This window comes from Teleopsis dalmanni, chromosome 2 (assembly GCF_002237135.1).
Source record: "Teleopsis dalmanni isolate 2A chromosome 2, ASM223713v2, whole genome shotgun sequence".
NCBI classification, from domain to species: Eukaryota; Metazoa; Arthropoda; class Insecta; order Diptera; family Diopsidae; genus Teleopsis; species Teleopsis dalmanni.
Genome location: NC_051847.1, coordinates 107350656 through 107372377, shown reverse-complemented (window position 1 = coordinate 107372377; position 21722 = coordinate 107350656). Strand labels below are relative to the sequence as shown.

General features: G+C 32.4%; 1 protein-coding gene across 1 annotated transcript; it reads left to right on the top strand.

Annotated features, from left to right (window-relative positions):
- The first annotated feature begins 483 nt into the window (after positions 1–483).
- Positions 484–1607, top strand: LOC119675354. The gene is made up of 2 exons (XM_038086550.1): positions 484–1416; positions 1487–1607. The coding sequence occupies exons 1-2, from the start codon at positions 484–486 to the stop codon at positions 1487–1489; spliced, it is 936 nt and encodes a 311-aa protein (XP_037942478.1). The 3' UTR covers positions 1490–1607.
- The last annotated feature ends 20115 nt before the right edge of the window (positions 1608–21722 follow it).

Here is a 21722-nt window from a genome sequence, read left to right as displayed (position 1 = left end):
GAACTAGATAAAGCAAGAAATGAAATATCGCGTCTACACCAGCTTACACATTTTTCTTTCGAAATATCCAACATTAAAAAGGGGAAAGAAATAAATGTAAATAGCAAACTAATTCAATTACGACCATTTATAGATAAAAACGGAATATTAAGGGTAGGAGGAAGACTACAAAACGCCAACATTACATATAATCAAACACATCCAAAAATTCTCGCTAAAGATCGATATTCTGAATTAATTATATATCAAACACGTCAATCAACACTACATGGTGGGCAGTCCTTGTTGGAAGCTCATTTAAAACGTCATTTTTGAATATTAGGGATGAGGAAAACCATAAAAAAGATATGCCAAAGGTGTACAAGATGCATTCGATTCAATAAAAATTTTGCTAAACAAATAATGGGGTATATACCTAGTTGCAGAATAAATATATCTCACCCATTCGAATACACGGGTATCGATTACGCAGGACCCATAAATATGAGGTGTTCTAAAGGTCGAGGTCAAAAATCGTTTAAAGGATACATCGCAGTATTTGTATGCATGTCCACAAAAGCAATTCATTTAGAAGCAGTAAGCGATTTATCATCAGAAGCATTTGTAGCTGCACTAAAAAGATTTTTTTCAAGACGCGGAAAGAGTGCACATTTGTATTCAGATAATGGCACTAATTTTATTGGCGCATTAAAAAAATTAGATAAAGAGTTTGGAAATGCGATCAAAAATAATACTTCGATGGTACCAATTCTTGCAGCAGAAAAAATTAAATGGCATTTTATTCCACCGGCAAGTCCGCATTTCGGCGGTATATGGGAAGCTGCTGTAAAATCAACAAAGTATCATTTGAAGCGTGTAATAGGTGAAACAAAATTAACATTTGAAGAGATGACTGCACTTCTAAATCAAATTGAAGCAGTACTCAATTCTCGACCGCTCTGCTATATAAGTAGCGAAATTGACAGCATTGATGTTCTTACACCTGGACATTTTTTAATAGGTCGTCCAATATTAGATGAACCAGAAGCTGAAGTTAAAAATAATATAAGTTTAGTAGACCTTTGGAAACTTTTACAAAAAATTAAAACAAATTTTTGGAAAAAATGGAAGGAGGAATATGTCACTTCTCTTCAAAAACGAAACAAATGGTTTAGAGAAAAACCAAACCTAGCAGAGGGACAAGTAGTAATCATTAAAGATGAAAATACCGCACCTACTAGATGGCCACTAGGAAAAATAACAGAAGTATATAAAGGCAAAGATGGAAATGTACGAGTTGTAGAGCTTAAAACAAAAAATGGAAAATTAAAAAGACCAATTCATAAACTTTGCATTTTGATGGATTCTGACACGATCTATGACCAACAGCAAGCGAATGCAGAAGAAGCTCATTGCAATTTAAACATAAAATCAAATGTAAAATTGAAAACTTCAAAATTAGCATGGACCACCTTGTATTTTCTAATGTTATGTGTCTTACCAACAGTGAAAGCAGCAGTAAAATCATCAGTTGCGTCAGTACATGAACTAAATAATAAAACAACGTTATATTTGGACATGATGGGAGAAGTCAGCTCAGAAATATCAACATGGAATTTAATAACGTATTATGATATGCAACCATACTTTAATATGGTTAAAAACGCAGAGGATGTACTTAACAAAGCTAATAAAATTTGTCCCAAATTACAAAATTTTGCTGACCAATGTAAGAATATATTGAATACAACGTCTAGAAAATTATCAGACATAAAAGATAATAATAAATTATTTATATGGTCGGTGAAAGAAAGAAGAAAGAGAGCACCATTGGCATTTATTGGTTCATTTTATCACCTTCTATTCGGAATGATGGATGAAAATGACCGAAAGGCGCTGGAAGAAGATATGAATAATCTACTAGAGAATCAACACAACTTAAAACAGATGACTGAAAGACAAACATCGGTAGTAGAAACAACAGTAAATATATTAAAGCGCACATCTGAAGAAATTCAGCTACAATACAATGAAATTCATAAACGAGTTGAATCCATTAACACTGCCTTGAACGAAACCTATCTGGTCTATAGGGAATCTATAAACTTTTTCATGGTAGCAAAACAGTTATCAGATATGATAGAAGAATGTTCTCACATTCAATCTGAAGTTATTGAACTTTTGATGGACATTAATCATGGAAAACTGAACCCAGCTCTTATAAAACCATCACAGTTACATCACGAAATAATAAAAATAAGAGATAAAATTCCCGAAAATCTAGTACTACCTGGTAAAAAAACTGGAACGGAGTTAGAATCCATATATAAGCAATTAAAGGCAAAGGGGTTATTCATTGGAAATAAATTAGTGATTAACGCAAAACTTCCACTGTTCAGCAAGCAGTCATCTACTATATATAAAATAATACCAATACCCATAAACCAAGGCACAAAATATATAATTCCGAAAGTTATGTCATCATTTCTTCTCTATAATCTGGAAATAAATGCTTATCAATTGATGGATCCTTTGACATGGAGTCAATGCAGCAAGATAGCGGAGCAACAATTTACTTGTGAAGGTAATTTTCCTTGGACAGATGCAAACGATAACTCTTGCGAAATTTCGCCACTAAAACCAACTAATCAAGATAATTGTCACTACGAAGAAGTAAATAATTCTTCCATTTGGGTCAAATTATATCGACAGAATAGTTGGATATTCAAAACTTTTAAACAAGAATCTGCCCACATTAGATGTTCAAATTCAATGGAATATATAATAAACTTATCAGGTCAAGGCATTTTATCACTAGCAGAAGGATGTATGGCACGTATAAGAGGAACAACATTAACATCCTCTAGTAATCTGCAAAGCTCTGCGATAGTAGAGGAGCTCAAGCCGGTTATTAGAGACGCAATTATGATTGATAATAGTAATATAAAACCTTGGCATCATTGGAAAATAAATAACAAAGAAGAAATTAATCAAATAAATAAGAAAATAAATGAGATAAAGGGTAACACAGTAAAGCTAAAAGATTTACAATTTCATCACATTTCTGGGCACACGGCATTAGGATAAACTACAATCACAATAATCGTAATAGTGATTTATCTAACTCGAGCAGCGCAAATAAGAAGAAAACTGTTGTCTATTTTTATTAAAGGCCCTCGGCAGACTGTTCAAAAATGAACAATTAACATAATCTATATTTGTTTATTAATATATCTATTATATATTATATCTTAATTAATTAATATTAAATAATGAATCATGTTAATTTATATAATTTTTTTAATCTATATACCATGTTAAAATCCTACAATTATTTTTTTATAAAATTGAAATACTAAAAAAAAAAAAGTTTTGTTAAAAGAAAATACCTATAAAACTTATATATACTATATTATTGAATTCAACTTTAGGCCTTTTCGGTAGCTCGCAAGTACGGCAAAAAATGCATGTTGGCCTATGTTGGCCACGCGAGTCATTGGCATCACTGTTGCAATCTGTCAAATGTTTTGTTTTGACAAACAGCAAATCTTATTTTTATAAAAATATTATAAAATTAAAATAAACAAGGAATTAAAAGGAATGGTAAGAATATTGGAAATTTAAAAATAAAACACTAAGATAAGTAAATTTTTGTAGGTACTGTCGATGTTGGGAGAAGAAAGCAACGTTTTACTTCTATAAAAAAATTTTTTACGCATGTAAACTACAAATTAAATGAAATAAAATAAATGTTATTTGGTAATAACTAATATAAAAAAAAATTCAATGTGCTTAATACTTACGATTTCTACATTCTTATTATTTTTTCGTTACTTTTCAAGATTTTTCAAATTTTTGAATTCTGTTTGAATTTTTATTTCCTCAATTTTTGACATTTGATTGCACTATTCGTTGGAATTTTCAATGAAGGTTCACAATAGTTTGCTTATTGCGTTGGTAACATTTTTTTTTTACTGGCCGATGTGGTTGGCCAGCATAACTATGCTGGCCGAGGTAGAGAAAATAGTGTTGTTGTTTTGCGTACATTGCGGCCTGTATAGGCCTGCATAGGCCAGTAACTTGCTGTTTTTTGCCGTACTTGCGAGCTACCGAAAAGGCCTTTTTATGTTATATTATACTCTTATATTAAGTCATGCTGCCTTACTTAAGGCGCTGGCAGCATGTTCAATAATGAACATGTTTTATTATTCAAATTACTAATATTCAATTTCATATTCATCTTATATTAAGCCATTCTGCCTTAATAAAGGCGCTGGCAATATGTTCAGTAATGAACATGTTATTTTAAGACAAATGCCAGTTTTCTCTTTAAAATCATAAAAAATTATATTAAAATTAAAATAATGCACAACTGTGCATATTTAATACGCTGGCAGGATGTCCTTGAATTGATAGTTTATTATTCCAAGCCTGTTATAGTTTAAATTCTTAGAATTATATCCGAAGGAAAAAAACACGGGTAATAAAAAACCCAAAACTAAAATAGTAACATTGTAGAATATTAAACACTTTTTTAAAATACATTTTATGATACACGGCACCGTATCGATAATAAAAATATATTTGTAAAATAATAAAAATCCTACGTGCCGGGATTTTATTGTATCCTTTTTTTGTAATGCAATACTGTCCACTCAAACAAGCTATAACAGGTAATAAATATTGTAAATTAGTTAAGTTAGTTTTAAGATTATTTTGTATGTGTATAGCATACTTTTTAAAATAAAATCAGTATCGACTGAATACTCATATGGTAAACTTCGCTTTCTTATTTTTATTCAATCAAGTATTTAACGATATTTGCCATTATTTTAGGACACGAAGGTACCGAGCCTCTTAACATCTTAAATTTACGCATTACTATTTTGTAGCCATCGCCCCAAACATTTTGGTCTACATAATTGATCAGGGTTTGAAAATCTTGGTTCTTACTCCTAATAATTGCCTTTTTATGCTTAGACCTGCTCTCTCGGTATTTTTTTAGAAGCCTTTTCGTATCTACTCCAGATCTATGGCGTTGGAACTGTCTACTGGAGGCAAGGCATTGAGATCTTAGTAAAGCTATTTCTTCCGTCCGCCAATAGTTTGATGCGCGCGCATTAATTCTGCCTTTTCTTGGCATTGATGCATCACAGATGTTGCATAGTTCTTTCATAAGATGATTTGATTTTTCAGTAGTATCTCCAACTCCGCAACTCATGTTTTCGGTCATGAATTCCATTACATCTTTGTCGAGATACTTAGTTTTCCAACCTTTTTGCTGTGCTTTTCTCTGCGATTTTTTTAAAGCAAACTTCTCTTTCAACGATATGGAAAAGCAAATGGCATTGTGGTCGCTGTGGGTGTATTGGTTTGTTACTTTCCATTGCGAACACCTTACTAATGACGGGCTGATGAAGTTGAGGTCTATGTAGGATACGCCTCTACCATTATCGAACGTTGGACTATGCCCATTGTTCAGTTGTGTTAGGTTTAGTGAGGTGAATGTCTCTAATAGGGCTCTACCTCGGCGCGTTGTATTAGTACTGCCCCATTCGACTGCCCAAGTATTGAAATCCCCTGCAACAATGATGGGAGTTTTATTTCTGACTGTTCCTGATAGTCTTTCAAGAAACTCTTCAAATCTCTCTTGGGTAATATTTGGGGATATGTAGCAGCTACACACATATATACCTCGGATTCAAGCAAATACTAGACCTTTTGTACCTATACGCTTGGTTTAAACATTATGTCCTGTCCTAGCCAAATGGCTGCCTTTGCAGAAGTATCTTGTACCCATTTAGAGGTTTCTTCTAATTTGTAAAACTCACTAATTACGAGTACATCTGTCTTTAATTCCAAAGCTGTTTGGGATAAGAGGTCTTGGGCAGCCTCACATCGATTTAGGTTCAATTGCAGAAATTTAATCATTTTTTGGACTTAAGCTCCTGCAGAGCCTTCCTGTAGGATTCTCATTTGGAACTTTTTGTCGCATAGTTCGGTGTGCGAAGAGAATTTTGTTTTGCACTGTGCGGTGCGAGTATAAAATTTTCTCGCACATCGGATTGTGCATATTTTTATGAGTGAGTCGCATAGCACAAATGCGTGTTTTTTTTTCCATTAGAGGTGGAATCTTCTAAAGATGTTGTAAAAGCATGCTCGATTCATACTGTTCGCTACCACCCTTTCCCGGGTTTACACAGGTACGATGCTCTTGCATATGCCAAACTTGCAACACAGTACGCTTAAGGACTAATCCTTAACCCCTATAAATAACGCTGCCCTTTAGAAAATGTCCAGTGGGACCGCCAACTAGGTATTACTTCGCGAGGACAGGGCGAGCACTAACGCTCTATTTCTCAACTATCATTTACTCTCCTTTGGTGTTCTTGTTCATCTCTTCGCAATTGTTGCATGATTGCAGTAATTATATGATTAACTTGTTCCCAGGCATCTTTAGAGGACAACATGTATTGTACGACTCTATAACAGGTAATATGGTTACCCATTAATCTTTCTAATGCTTCTCTAGCACATGTAAAACGTATGCAAGTTGTTAGTATGTGCTCAACGCTTTCTACCACATCATCACAATGCAGATAAAAGGGGTCATCAGCATGTTTATACTTGAACAAATATTCTCGGAAGCAACCATGTCCTGTTAGAAACTTTGTAACATAGTAATTGGGTTCACCATATTTCCTTGAGGTCCAGGCAGCAATTGATGGAATAAGATTGTATGTCCATCTTCCTTTTGTTGATGTAATCCACCGTTGTTGCCACTGCGCATATATTTGACTTCGTACTTCATCTTTGTAGTTTCGGCTAAAACATTCATGTGATTTGAGATCTCTCAAAGCTGCTGCCTCTTTAGCCTGTAGGGCTATAGGTATTCGTCCAGAAGTGACGTTTATTGCTACTTCGGAGACTGTACGAAACGCGCAACATATCCTTAATGACGCTAATCTATGAGCTGACACCAAAGATCCTGTATATGATATACGGCAAGTTGCGGGATATCATATTGGTGCGCCATACATCATTACTGAAGTTGACACTGATGCCAAAAGTCTTCGACCTGCATATCTTGGACCACCAATGTTTGGCATTAATCTTGCAACTGCTGCACCGATTCTGATTGCTTTGTCACCAGCAGACTTTAGATGTTCCTTGAAGTTAAGCCTTTGATCTATTTTGACACACAGGTAATTAATTACCGAGCTTGACTTCATAGAGAGCTCTCCAACATGTATGTCAATAGATTCTACTCTTTTCCTACTACTTAAAAGAATTGCTTCGGTTTTGTGCTCTGATAATTCTAGGTCCATAGGTCAATAGTTTTTGCGACCGCTACAATTGCAATATCATCGGCGTAACCAACTAACTGCACTCCAGCTGGTTCTATATTAAATACGGTATCATACATTACGTTTCAAAGAATGGGTCCTAAAACCTAGTCTGGTGGAACTCCTGCTGTCACTATATATGTCTTTACACCATCGTTCGTGTCATACATTAGAATGCGGTCGTTGAAGTAGCTTATGATCATTCTAAGTAGATATGCCGTTATTTCCAGTTTTGATAGTGCTTCTATTGTTGCGTTCCAGTCCGCTGAGTTGAAAGCATTTTTGATGTCCAGCATGATCACAGCACAGTATTCTTTGCTGCCACCTCTCCATCTTTTCCCATCCTGCGCATTTTGGGCTATATTATGTACTTTTGCTATAGCATTTATTGTACTCTGGCCTTTCCTGAAACCATGTTGCCATATTGACAGTCCATTTGGTCCTTCTGTGTACTGTTCCAATCTGACAGCAATAAGTTTTTCAAATAGCTTCCCAGTAGTATCCAGCATGCACAATGGTCGGTAAGATGACGGCTCGTGTAAGTGTTTCCCTTTTTTAGGGATAAGTACTAGTCGTTGTACTTTCCACAGTTTTGGAAACACACCTTCTACAAAACACAATGACAACACTTCCGTAAACAGTTGTGGCCTTCGCTGTACGATTTGTTCAAGCGCGCCAATTTGAATACCATCAACGCCAGGTGCTTTCATGTCCTTAATGCTTTTAACAGCTTCAAGAACTTCGCTTGGAGTAATTAAATTAACTTGGACGTCGTCATCAGTTAGTACGTATGTTATTCCGGAACCTTGTGGAAACAAATTCTGTACGATCTCTTCTAAGAACCGAAAATTAGTAGGAGCTGGTGGTGATGTGCCCTTCATTATATTTTTGACAGCTTGGTATGCTTTTCCCCCGGGATTAGTTGACAGTTCATCTAGCAAGGTGTTGTACAGTAGCTTCTTGCTTCGTAAAATAGAAACTCGGAGCTCTTTCCGCTTTTCCTTATAATTCCAGTTAAGTTGCACAAAATTGTTATGCCCTCTTCTTTATTCCACCAAGGTGCAGGTTTATGATGCTGTCTTTCATTTCTTCGAGGCATTGATGCATCACAGATGATTTCAAGTGATTGCATTAGACTTGTAGCCTTACTATTCGCGGAACTACCAGTTAGAGTTATTTCATCAGCAAGAAGGTCAACCATTGCTTTATCTAATTTACTAAAATTCCATTTAGTTGCTTGTACTTTTCTAGTAGATTCATGTTTTCTACTTATACGATCCTGTGTGCATTCGAAAATAATCAAATTATGATCACTAGCTGTGTACACATCTGCTTCTTTCCATAGACTGTTTTTACAAATTCTGCTACTTCCAAATGTAAGATCAATGGTTGATATGAAGCGGCCATTATCAAAAGTATGGTTAATGCTATCATTAAGCAGAAAAATATCCAGTGAAGCAAAAGGATATTTTTCTCCACGAGTGCAAAACCTCTTCTGTTTGTACATCTGCTGCCCCAGGAAGTTGACCATGCATTAAAGTCCCCTGCAATTACTAAAGGTGTTTTCTGTTTTGCAATCTCTACGAGGTGATCAAGCATTGCATTGAAGTCCTCTATGGTGTCATTAGGTAAAACATAACAGCTGTAAAAATGTATGCCATCTATTTTTGCATATACAAAGCCATTATGCTGATTGCTCTCAATAATTTCGTAGGTTTTCTGGCCACAGATATGTATTGCCGCTTTACCGCTTAGATCTCTGCACCACCTACCATCCCAGTCCAGGATGTTAAACGGTTCTGAAATTAAATGAACTTCTGCTGTAAGATCATTTGCTGTTATCATCAGTAGGTCTTGCGCAACTTCACAGTGGGTTAAGTTTATTTGAAGACACTTAACCATGTATATGTAATTTTATACAAGCGGCTTGGTAAACTGGACAAATTTTATTTAACATGTCTTGATTGTTATTTTCGGCAGGACATTGCAGACACCTGGGTGTATTGTCGCAAGATTTGGTTTTATGACCTATATTACCACACCTAAAGCATGCTCCTGCTCGGACGGTATAATTTTTACAGTATTTTGAAACGTGCCCATATTCTAGGCATTTATAGCACCGAATTGGTTGTAGGTATTCTTTAATTCTACATACTCCCCAGCCAATCCGAATACGCCCAGCATTAATTAGGATTTTAGCGTCGCGTGTGGGTAGAATGATTCTCGCATTTTGTGTCCCGTACCGTGAGGGGCGAATCACTTTTACCGCTTCTGGTTTCATACTTTCAATACTAGGAAATTGGTTTCTAATATCGGTACAAACGTCTGAAACTGTTGTGGTCTCGTCTAAGTCACGGCATTCAGTGGTGGTTTGCTGGCTTAATACATGTATGTCAGCAAAAGTATGGAGCGCTTCTGCGATGGTTCTTTTATGCTTGTTTGCATCCACTTCAGGTCCACGCTTAAGAATCAACATAAGTTCGCCTTTCGCAGTTCTTCGTATTTTATTTACAGTTGAACCCAAATCTGCCAATTCAGAGTTCGACTTTAACATCTTAAGTATGTCGGCATAGCTTTCTTCTTCTTTTTGTGGACAATTATCGATTCTGGACGTGTGGGCTTCTCTCTTACTTTGGCAGGTGCTTCTTTGCTCTTGTTTCGAGTGACTTTAGTCCACGGTGCTTTGTTTATGTCAATTGTTTTCGGCTGCGATTCACTATTCGTAATACTGACTGTTGGCATACTACTAGGTGCAGGCATCTGATGCAACTGATTTTTCACTGTTGTTCTAGCCTTCTCTACTAAACGCTTCTTCACTTGTCCTTGACAAAACTGTGCTTCTGTATTTAGCAATAGCTTTTTTATTTCCTGTGATATACTTGCCACTAAGTCATTCATTGTTTGATTTACATGGCGCTGGCTATTCATGATACCAACAAGTGTCTAGACCTTACTTTCCAAATTATCGAAAGGCTCATCTGTATCTGTAATTGATAGCCTCCTATCTGTAATCCCTGTATTCAGTATTGCTGTCGTCGTTTCCGACAAATTAATTGCTATATCAGCATTTGAGGCGAAGGCATTATTCTTATTTCCGACTGGACCATTTTTACCGCCTGGTGATCTATGCGATTTAATTGTATTCGAATTAGTTACCTCATCCTCAGTCACATTTTTACCTGAATTTTCCATTATAATTACTTATAATTACTATTGTACTTACTCAGGTATTTTATTATTTCCTACTAGGATGTCTATTGCAAAATTTACTGCTGGGATACTATTTAAGAATATTCTAAGCAAAGCTTTAAAGCTTAGATTAAATACGGCTTTCAGTTTCCCTTACAGCTTAAACAGGTTCCACAAATAAAAAGAATAAATTAACCACCGAATAAAGACCAATTCCACAAATTTAACACCAAAAATAATTTAAAAGAAATACTTTATTTTGGCAAAAGTGTCCAGGAGCGCGACCAGTCGTATACGTTCAAGTCCGCAGTTCCTTTGCACAGAATTTTATTAAATAAAACAAATCAAAATAAAATATTGAATAATTTACGATCCACTGTTCGATCAGCTGACAATATCAAAGTGGAGATAAAAAATTAATATCCACAGCAACAAAAAAAATTTAAAAATAACTGGCAAAAGACTACCGTACTCTCTTAAATTAAAATTAAAAAATTAAATTAAAATGAAATATTATTTCGGGTTTTACACCACTATAAGTGTCCGAGAATGTGACCAACTACCTCCGACGATGGTCACAATTCTTTCGCACAAACGTTTAAATCAAAAGATTTATACACCAACGCATCGTATATATTTAAAATAACAACACTATAGGAGTGAAAAAAAACACGTCATTCTCGTTTAAATTTCAAAGGACTTGTCCAAATGTGTGTGCACGAAGCTGTGTGTACAATAATCGCGTTGTGTGATGTGAAATTTAAAACAGCACATAAAATCTGTGTGCGTGTACTTTTTTCTTAACACCACAAATGTGCGTGTGCATATTTTAAAAATAATTTTCACTCGCACAGTGCGGTGTGCGATTTTGTGCACCACCTTTCGAACTCTGATATAAATGTCATTTGGGTCATGCAGAAGTACACAATGGAAATATGTTTTTACTCAAATCAGTATTTGCTTCACTGCAAAATCCAATTTGAGCAACCTTGCTCTCAAAAAGTTATACATCAATGTTCAACCTGTTAAAAATATGGACAGACAAAAAATTTCAGCACCAAGTCACCGGTTGGTGCAGGAAAAATGTGCAGGAAATCATAAAACCGCCAGTTGTCCAACAAAAGGAATTACTGAAAACATAAGCTGTGCATTATGCGGAGAAAAGCATACAGTCAATTACAAAGGATGTGAGGTGTACAAATTACTTAAAATTAAAGGATATCATAACAGAAAAAATAACACCCATTCAAACAATCCATCAACAATCTTCTAATACAACAAACAATGCAACCACTCAAAACACAATTATAAACATCCCACAAACATTATCATATACACGCCAAACATCTGTTGAATCAAACTCTTACCTACAATTCAGAACTCGCAGAGTTAAAAGAAATTATGAAAACATTGATGACACGAATGTCAGCAGTGATGAACATCTTAACGGCATTGTTAACAAAAAACAATGGGTAAGTAGAATGACTTGAAAATAGTAGAATGGAATGCGAACGGTATAAGCAGACATGTCAACGAATTGAAAAATTTTCTGTAATCAAATTCGATCGACATACTATTAACCTCAGAAACGCATTTCACTGAAAAAAATTATGATAAAATAGATAATTACATAATATTTCAAGGCAACCATCCAGACGGAAAAGGACACGGTGGAACTGCCATCTGCATAAAAAACTGTATTGTTAGCTCTGAATCAGAAAATCATAGTACAGAACAAATACAACCGACCACAATAATGATTGAAGATTCTCATGGTCTATTAAAATTGGCTGCTGTTTATTCTCCTCCTAAGTTCTCAAATACCATAGACACGTTTTAAATTTTCTGAAATCTCTTGGTCAAAGATTTATAGTCGGAGGGGAATTCAATGCAAAAAATGCGCTATGGGGATCACTTTTAATAAACGCAAAGAGTAAAAATCTCTATACCGCACTGAGTGAATATAAAGCAAAATTTATAAGTACTGTTTAACCAACCTACTGGCCTAGTATAATGATAATAAGTTTATTCTTATTATTTTTATTATTAATCCTGGATTGCTTCAGGATTATTTTTGGAATCAGAATTTTAAGTCGATGTTAGTTTATTTTTTCTTTTTTTAATTTAGCATGTACAGAATAGTAGCACAAAAAAGAAAAGTGTCAAATAGCAATTGCATACTTGCTACGACCAAACATTCTACTTGCATTACAAACCACCGTGTGTTCCGTGTGCGATCGCATTACATATTACATTAGAAAGCAATTTATTTATTTGACTTAAACCTTTCCATTCATTGCAGCATTGAGTTGTCCCCGATTGTTTCCCATGTATATAACATTACCACAGCTGGTTCTTTAAAGACTGTAATTATTTTTGTACTGTTGTTTTTGTTGGTTTACTTTTAGTGGTTTTCCAACAGGTGGAATATCCCTAATATTAGCTGCGTTTCAGCAAACATGATCCGCTCAATTTTACATGCAAAACAAAAACAATGGGGTGAACCAGCAATTGATCTGGTTCACTTTCTGGTTCAATGTGGAATGTATGTAAAAGATAAAAGTGGAACGTATTTTAATGCAAATGAGGTTGGCAATGCGATGCAACGGTGTAGTAAAATTATAAACAAATTTATATTTATATATATTTATTATAGATTTTATTTATTTATTATATTTTTTATGTACTTATTTATTTAATATGTCATTATTATTTATTTCTTTGTTTGAAGTAATGTTTTAATTATTACTATTACTATAAATTAAAATTATTAAAATTAATTAAAATTATTACTTTAATTATTTACGTTTTATTATTATTAAAAAAGTGTTGTTTGATAATTTATGAAAATCAATTAATTTGAAATGAATATATAAACATTAAGTTGAATACATTTATTTAATTAAAACAGAACAATACATAAGGAAACAGGCTCTCCAACATACACGTTTATAAAAAAAACCATTGAAAACTGCTTGCAAGTTTAAGCTATATTCATGCTTCCTTTTGAAATAAGCCTAATTGCTAAGGTGAGGTGCATTTATTTTAACATGTGTGCTGTCAATCACGAATGGAAATTTTGCAATTGATATAAGCTAAACACTAGTTCTTTCAATTATTCTCCATACAGAAGCTCTTGGTATGCCAAAACAAATACCAAATTCGCAAAAAGTATTCATATTTGCCATATACCACAAAAATATATAAAATTCTTTCATTGCTCTCGTCCGATTGTGATCATCACGGTTGTTTTGTATTCGCTGATTGGAATTTATTAACAAATCTATTAAAATATGAAACATAATTAATATATAGCAATTGTATTTTTATGCGCAAATACCAATCAAATAATATTTAACGGTACAATTATTGATCGTTTCCATAAAATTTCCACTATATCCATGCTGATGCACTTCATCCCTTGAGCTTAATACACTTGAACTAGTATTTAAAAATGGAATGGAACAGTCAGTTTCGCTCGATGATTCTAATAAAATCTGCAATTTCCATTTATTTACTATAGAATTAAATTTAAGTTTTTAAGTAAATACTAAATAAAAACTTATCATTTCATTATTTTTCTATTTTTTAGATTTTTTGCATTCAAAATTTTCTCACTTATTTTTTTAGTGCCAAAATTAATTCAAAATTTTGTACACAAACCCCAACTGGCATATTTCATGCGTTGCCAATTATTTTCAAACGTGATCCGTATCGTTTCAGCAAAGATGATTCAGATCATTGAGCGGATCATGTTTGCCGCTCAATGATCTGGATCATCTTTGCTGAAACGATACGGATCACGTTTGAAAATAATTGGCAACGCATGAAATATGCCAATTGGGTTTGTGTACAAAATTTTTTGATTTATATGAATAATTTTGGCGCTAAAAAAATAAGTGAGAAAATTTTGAATACAAAAAATCTAAAAAATGGAAAATAAATAAAATCTGTTGATATGTCTGAAATATGAAATGTAAGTTTTTATTTAGTATTTACTTAAAAACTTAAATTTAATTCTATAGTAAATAAATGGAAATTGCAGAATTTATTAGAATTATCGAGCAAAACTGATTCCTCCATTTTCTTTTTAAACACTAGTCCAAGCGTATTAAGCTCAAGGGATGAAGTGCATCAGCATGGATATAGTGGAAATTTTATGGAAACGATCAATAATTGTTCCGTTAAAGATTATTTCATTGGTATTTGCGAATAAAAAATACAATTGCTATATATTAATTATGTTTCATATTTTAATAGATTTGTTAATAAAATCCAATCAGCAAATACAAAATAACCGTGGTGGTCACAATTGAACGAGAGCAATGAAGGAAATTTACATATTTTTGTGGTATATGGCAAATATAAATACTTTTCGCAAATTTGGTATTTGTTTTGGCATACCAAAAGCTTCTGTATGGAGAATAATAGAAAGAAGTAGTGTTTAGCTTATATCAATTGGACACTTATTTATAAAATACGCACTTGCTAATAATGCAAAAGTGGAATCTACGAAAAAATTTCCGTTTGTGATTGGTTTCATAGACAGCACAAATGTTAAAATAAATGCACCACACCATAGCAAATAGGCTTATTTCAAAAGAAAACATGACTATAGCTTAATCTTGCAGATAGTTTGCGATGAAAATGGTTTTTTTATAAACGTTTATGTTGGAGAGCCTGGATCCTTATGTATTGTTCTGTTTTAATTAAATTAATGTATTCAACTTAATTTATATATATTCATTTCAAATTAATTGATTTTAATAAATTATCCAACAACACTTTTTCAATAATAATAAAACGTAAATAAATAAGGTAATAATTTTAATTATAGTAATAGTTAAAACATTATTTTAAACAAAGAAATAAATAATAACGACATATTAAATAAATAAGTACATAAAATAAATAATAAATAAATAAAATCAATAATAAATAAATATAAATGTAGATTTGTTTATAATTTTACTGCACCGTTGCATCGCATTGCCAACCTCATTTGCATTAAAATACGTTCCACTTTTATCTTTTACACACATTCCACATTGAACCAGAAAGTGAACCAGATCAATTGCTGGTTCACCCCATTGTTTTTGTTTTGCATGTAAAATTGAGCGGATCATGTTTGCTGAAACGCAGCTATTGATGACAATATAAGTCGTTAGGTATTTCGGTATATGAATATATATGTATATATATTGAGAAGAAAAATATGTTTTGCTATATATCCATATTTTCACCAAAATTTATTTAAATAAATTACTTTGATAAATATTTAAAAAGTTCAGAAGCATAAATTTGAATATCAATATAACATTATTTTTATTTGTTTGAGAAAAAAGATTAAACATGGGAAGTGAGAAAAAATGTTAAATAAAATGTTGTCGTTCAAAAATATCAGATTACGTTCACTTATACCGTTCTCCGTGCAATAAGGATATGTGATTTAAGTGGAAGAAAATCTAGGTTATGAGGTTGTGATATTAAATACTGTAACGACCTAATTTTTTGTCACAAAAATTAGTGTTTTATAATACTACGCGGCCCTAACTTATTTGTCTAAATAAAGAGCCTACTAAGTATGTTTACTCCACATACTTAGTATTTAAAAACAAGTATACAAAAACAATTCCACATTTAAAAAAGATACACAACTGTATGTTAAGCATGGGAATAAAACTCGAAAACAAGCAAAAACAATTTTTGCAAATAAAATTATGCAAAACAGTAAGCATGGACACATCCAGTATGGTAATAAAAGATATCAACAAGTAAACAACTCTGCAAAGATATCGGGATTAAAAGCGTCACTAAGACCAGATAAAAAAGCTTGTCAACGTGCAATCGATCTCTTTTTCATAAAATTATTGGCCGGAGCAAGAGCTCTTTTGTCTGGACGCAGCAGCAAGTTTTCTTGGGTTTTCTTCTAGTACAGGACAATCCTGGACAGGAGTGTGGGTCACCAGTACCGTGGTAATCGGTAAGGAAATTATATGACGTGTGGAGTACCAGTCTGGGAGCTTGAATAGTTGTCAGATGGTGGAGTTTCCATGGAAGGCTTTAACAGCAATTTATAAAACGACTATAAAACGATCTTCAAAACCGGGGAAGGAGAAGAGATAAAGAAGTCTACACCGAGTAATGACTGGTAATACAAACAAAATATAGGAATCTTGGTAAGATCGTATTGATATATTTTCTTTAATAAAATACGATGATTTTGTGTACTATACGTTGTTGAACTAACCTGCTTAAACCATAATTCCGTGCATGTGATTCTATCGCGTTTTAAATAAGCTGCCCCTGGAAATCATTCCTAATGTACATCATATTACTCCGCTGTTAAATAAACCATGCGTACACAATGGTTTCGTGCCTGTGAGTCTATCGCGTTTTAAATAAACGGCGCCTGAAACTCATTCTTAGTATAAATCATATTCCTGCGCTGTTATGGTTATTATTAACTACTTACAGGGTTTACATCATATCCCTGCACCTGTGCATCGTGCTGCGTTAAATGTTCGTGAAAAGGTGGTAGATTATTTATTTAGTAGTATTAGTAGTAACTGTAGTATTATTAATTTTTTCTTCTCTCAGTCTATTGGATTCTTTTATGCTATTTAGAATATAACCTAGTTGCTATATTAATTGGTTTGTTATCTTTGTCCTTATTCGATCCTATATTTTATTTAGAATATAACCTAGAGTCTATATGAAATCCGATGTTATCTCTTTCTTTTAGTCGACTCTTTATTTTATTTAGAATATAACCTAATTTCTATATTAAATCATTTATCTCATCATTTTCTTCTTATTCGATTGTTTATTTAGAATATAACCTAGCTCCTACGGTAAGTTAGACATAAGTTTTTTTTTCTTGATTTGTAAAAGAAATTGAAAATTGAAGGAAAAATAAAAAAAAAAGTATCGAATGAATTGAAAATAAATGAATGGGTTTTTTTTTAACTTAGACTAAAACACTAGGAATATAACTCGCGATCAGCCATAAGAATCGAAGTCGAGCCCGAAACACAAATGTTCTTGTATGGACCTTGGTTGCGACTGAGGATATCCCAGCTATAGACACCCTAACAGAAAGGGGTTCATTACAATACAAATACTAGAATTTGTAGTCGTCACTTTCTTAAGCGATGGATAGGAAAAATTCGATTAAAACATGCGGCTATGTTCACTGTCTTTCTTGGTAAGAATATTTATTAAAAATAAGTATATTTTAAATAACCTTGAATCAACGTAGGCAATGGAAATGTAGTTCTTCACAGAGTGAAAAGTGCGATGTATCTGTTTGCAACATTATTTACTCAAACACGTCATTGTTATGATTTTCTACTGATGAGTATGACCTGAAGAGATGTTTACGGCATAGTAAGTCAGAAGCGGAAGTTGTTAATTTGTTATTTTATCATTTTAATCATTTTAACACTAAGAGAAGAGTTAATTGATTAAAAAACCCACACTCTTAAGAACTTTATCCTCGGTAGTAAAAACGAGTGAATTATATTATCAAAAAGAACATCGCGTTACACCTGCAAACCGAACGTATACGTGATCAGTATACAGGAAGTTGTCAAATGTATAAATAAATACAGGATAAATACAGGAAGATATGAGTTTGAAGGAGTTTAAGACATTATTTGACATCTCTTATTCCGAAAAAACTAAAAAGCGACTAGAAAAGGTTGAACAATTCTAAATTGATTGTCAGTGAACAACGTATTTATGATAAAGGAGAATAATATTTATAATATTTATTTATATGGAATCAAATGTTTTTAATAATAAAGACAATTACTTAAAAAGTTATTTGGATCCGATGCAAAAATTCGTTAAGAAAATGAATGATGTGTTCGATATCAATGATTGTAAAAACTTAAACGATAAAAATCCATTAAAACTACCATTTTTTAAAAATAGTTGAAAATGCAATTAGTTCGTGAATTCATACAGTATTCAAAAAGTTTCCACCAGCCAAATGCGTCGAAAGTTTAATGTATAACGGAATTAATTTTTACTCTCAATGCTATGATGCAACTTATTAAAATTATATTCAATGGAACTCAAAACGTTTTATTTATTTTGACTGGGTAAATTGAACCAGGATTCATTCGAAAATTTATTTTTCAAGATTCGCGCCAGCGGATATTATAATCATTCTTCATTATTTGAAATATAGCATACCTTTGCACATCTTGTTCCAATGATGATGATAATTTAGTTTTTTTGAAATGGAAGTATGCCACTGAAAAAGTTAAGGAAAATCAAGATTCAGTGTCTTGCACCAATTATACAAATCAAACAACTGATATAACAATAAAAGAACTTAATATATATCAAGAAAAAGATAATGTTTCGAAACTTCAAATTGAAATTTTTAAAACATTTCCAAAGAAGATTTGCTGCAAGGAATGCCTCGAATTAGCAATTAATATTAAATTAGATGGATTAACACATTTTAGGACATATCATTTTTACTTAATTGTTAATTTTATTTAATTTTGTTAGCTTTGTTAAATTAATTGAAATAAATTAAAAAGAAAAAAAGTTTTATAAGTTGATTTTCTTTAATGATGACTATGATTTTGGAATTCGTTGTTAAAGAAAATATTTTTTTTTGCAATTTTCTTTGTAATATGAATCTTAAATGGAAGGCCAACATATTTAAATATTTACTATCGGCCAAACCGGCTTAAGCTACACCCAACTAGGTGTGTATATACAATACAATACAATTTGTCAGCGTTCCTCTTGAATGATCTAATATGTATAGAAATAAAATTGCTTCAGTTGAGGGAAAAACTTTTCTAGCCCGAAAAAATTGATAACTGAATACAAAATTTAAGGAAGCGCAGTTACAGGTCTTAGCGGAAATATAAAATAAGTGAGCGGCAGAGTGAGGTGTCCAGTTTTTGGTACAAAGTTTTCGAAGTTGTCACAATTTAATTGCGTGATTATTTCAAATATAAACAGTTTTTTTTTAAGTACAAGAAAGAAATCAAGGAAAATGATGTTTCTTTTACAAGGGCAAAAATAGAATATGTTGTACTGCAAATTTGCATTATAAAGAACTAAAAACAGTATTTAAAAATTTTATTTCTAACTATAAACGTAATTAAAAACCACGAAAATAATAAAGCAATTGATGGAACTTTTCACAGAAAAATAGAAAGTAGTTTTTTACAACTTAATACAACTAAATACAACGAAAATTTTATGGCATATACAGCCATAGTCAAAAGTATTTACACAACGAAAATTTTTGTGCATATTGTATTAAAACATGTTTTTATTGATGTTGTTGGATGTAAGTTGCAAAAGAATTTTTTGTTGTCACTTAGTTTTATCTATGGAGAACCAAATAAAAAAAGAATTGGAAAGATAATTGTTCATTTGACGAAAATATAAGCAAATTCACTGATGTCTATTAGTTGTCAAAAGTATTCAAAAGTATCAAATTTCTTCTCGTCAAAAGTATTTACACAAAACATTAATTTCATTTTCTTTTTATTAAGTAACAAATTTTTTCAAAATTTTTTTTATGCTTATTTAATTAATATAATTATTTTTTAATTACACCTCCTTTGGCATCAATAACTGCTCGCAACCTAGCTGAAATTGATTCAATTAAGTTGTAGATCAATTTGGAACGAATATCCCCTATTTCCCCTATGATAGACATCCCTAAAATAAAACCGTGCCACCATCAATTCTATTAAGTGGCTACACTGTCTTATTTTTTTGGCGTTGTCGTAAGTGCATGGAGTGCTTAATAAACGAACCCTAGAATTGAAATCCAGACTCATCTGTCAATAACATATTGCAACAAAACTATATAGGTTTATTAATATACTTCAAAGTAAATGAGAGAATATTTGATAGGGTCGTTAGAGTAATATTGACTCTTTTGTGCACCACATAGGTATTGATATAAGCATCTTTCAACCTGCGATGTAGTGCAGCATCACTAACAATCTTGCCAATCACTTTTCCGATGATGCTGCTATTTTAACAGGACTTATTGTAGGATTTTCTCGACTACTTATAAAAATCTTCTGCATTCCCTTTGATTCATGGGAGATTTCCACCCAGTTCTCTTCAAATTTTTTAAGTTTTCGCATATTTATTAATTTTAAACTACTTTTTACACCGTTTTATGTAATATTTTGCATAACTTTACTAAGTTCATATCCGAAATCGCACTCTTATATTAGGTACCAACCTCAGATCGAGTTTCAACTGATAATTCCTTGGTTTTTATAATTTTCCTAAATAATTTCTAAAATTTTGAAATATCTGAATTTGTGTAGTTTGTGACAAAAGCTAACAACTGCACTTACTTAAAGGAAATCCTAGAATAAATGCTCGTTAATGTCTTGTGTAAATACTTCTGACTCGAAAAAAATGTGATACTTTTGAATACATTTGACAACTAATAGGCATCAGTGCATTTCCTTATATTTTTGTCAAATGAACAGTTATTTTTCCAATTCGTTTTTCATTTGGTTCTTCATAGATAAAACAAAGTGACAACAAAAAATTATTTTGCAACTTACGTCCAACAACAACAATAAAAACATGTTTTAATGCAATATGCACAAAAATTTTCGTGTGTAAATTCTTTTGACTATGGCTGTATGGCTCTAACGGAAGACGAATCATATTCTAATTATTTCTATAATTTTCAATCGTGCTTCGTGTACACACGTTTGTTGTTGCATTTTCGTTTTGCTTACTTTGTTTTCGTGGTCAAAAATTATTGCTAGAAAATAGTACCCGCAGTTCAAACCATGATATATACACAATGTCTGTATTACACATATTAAATATTATCAACTCATAAGGAGGAAAAGAACATGATTACTTAAAAGAAATTATATAAACGCACATATACACATAGTAGAAAAAGTCTGTGTTCACCCAAAAAATTTTTCTGAAATTACTTTTTTACGCATTACTTTTTTAATTTTTACTCAAATTGATTTTTGTTTTCTGATTAATTTAACCAAAAAAACAAAAGTAAAGTTCAAACATGAAAAATTAACAGTTACTCTTTCAAGAAAAATTAAACGCAGTTGTATGCAAAAGCGACAGTTTTTGAAGCAGAAAAAGTCTGCGTGTATAATTTTTTTTAAAGAGTAATTGTTAATTTTTAATGTTTGAACTTTATTGTTGTTTCTTTGGTTAAAT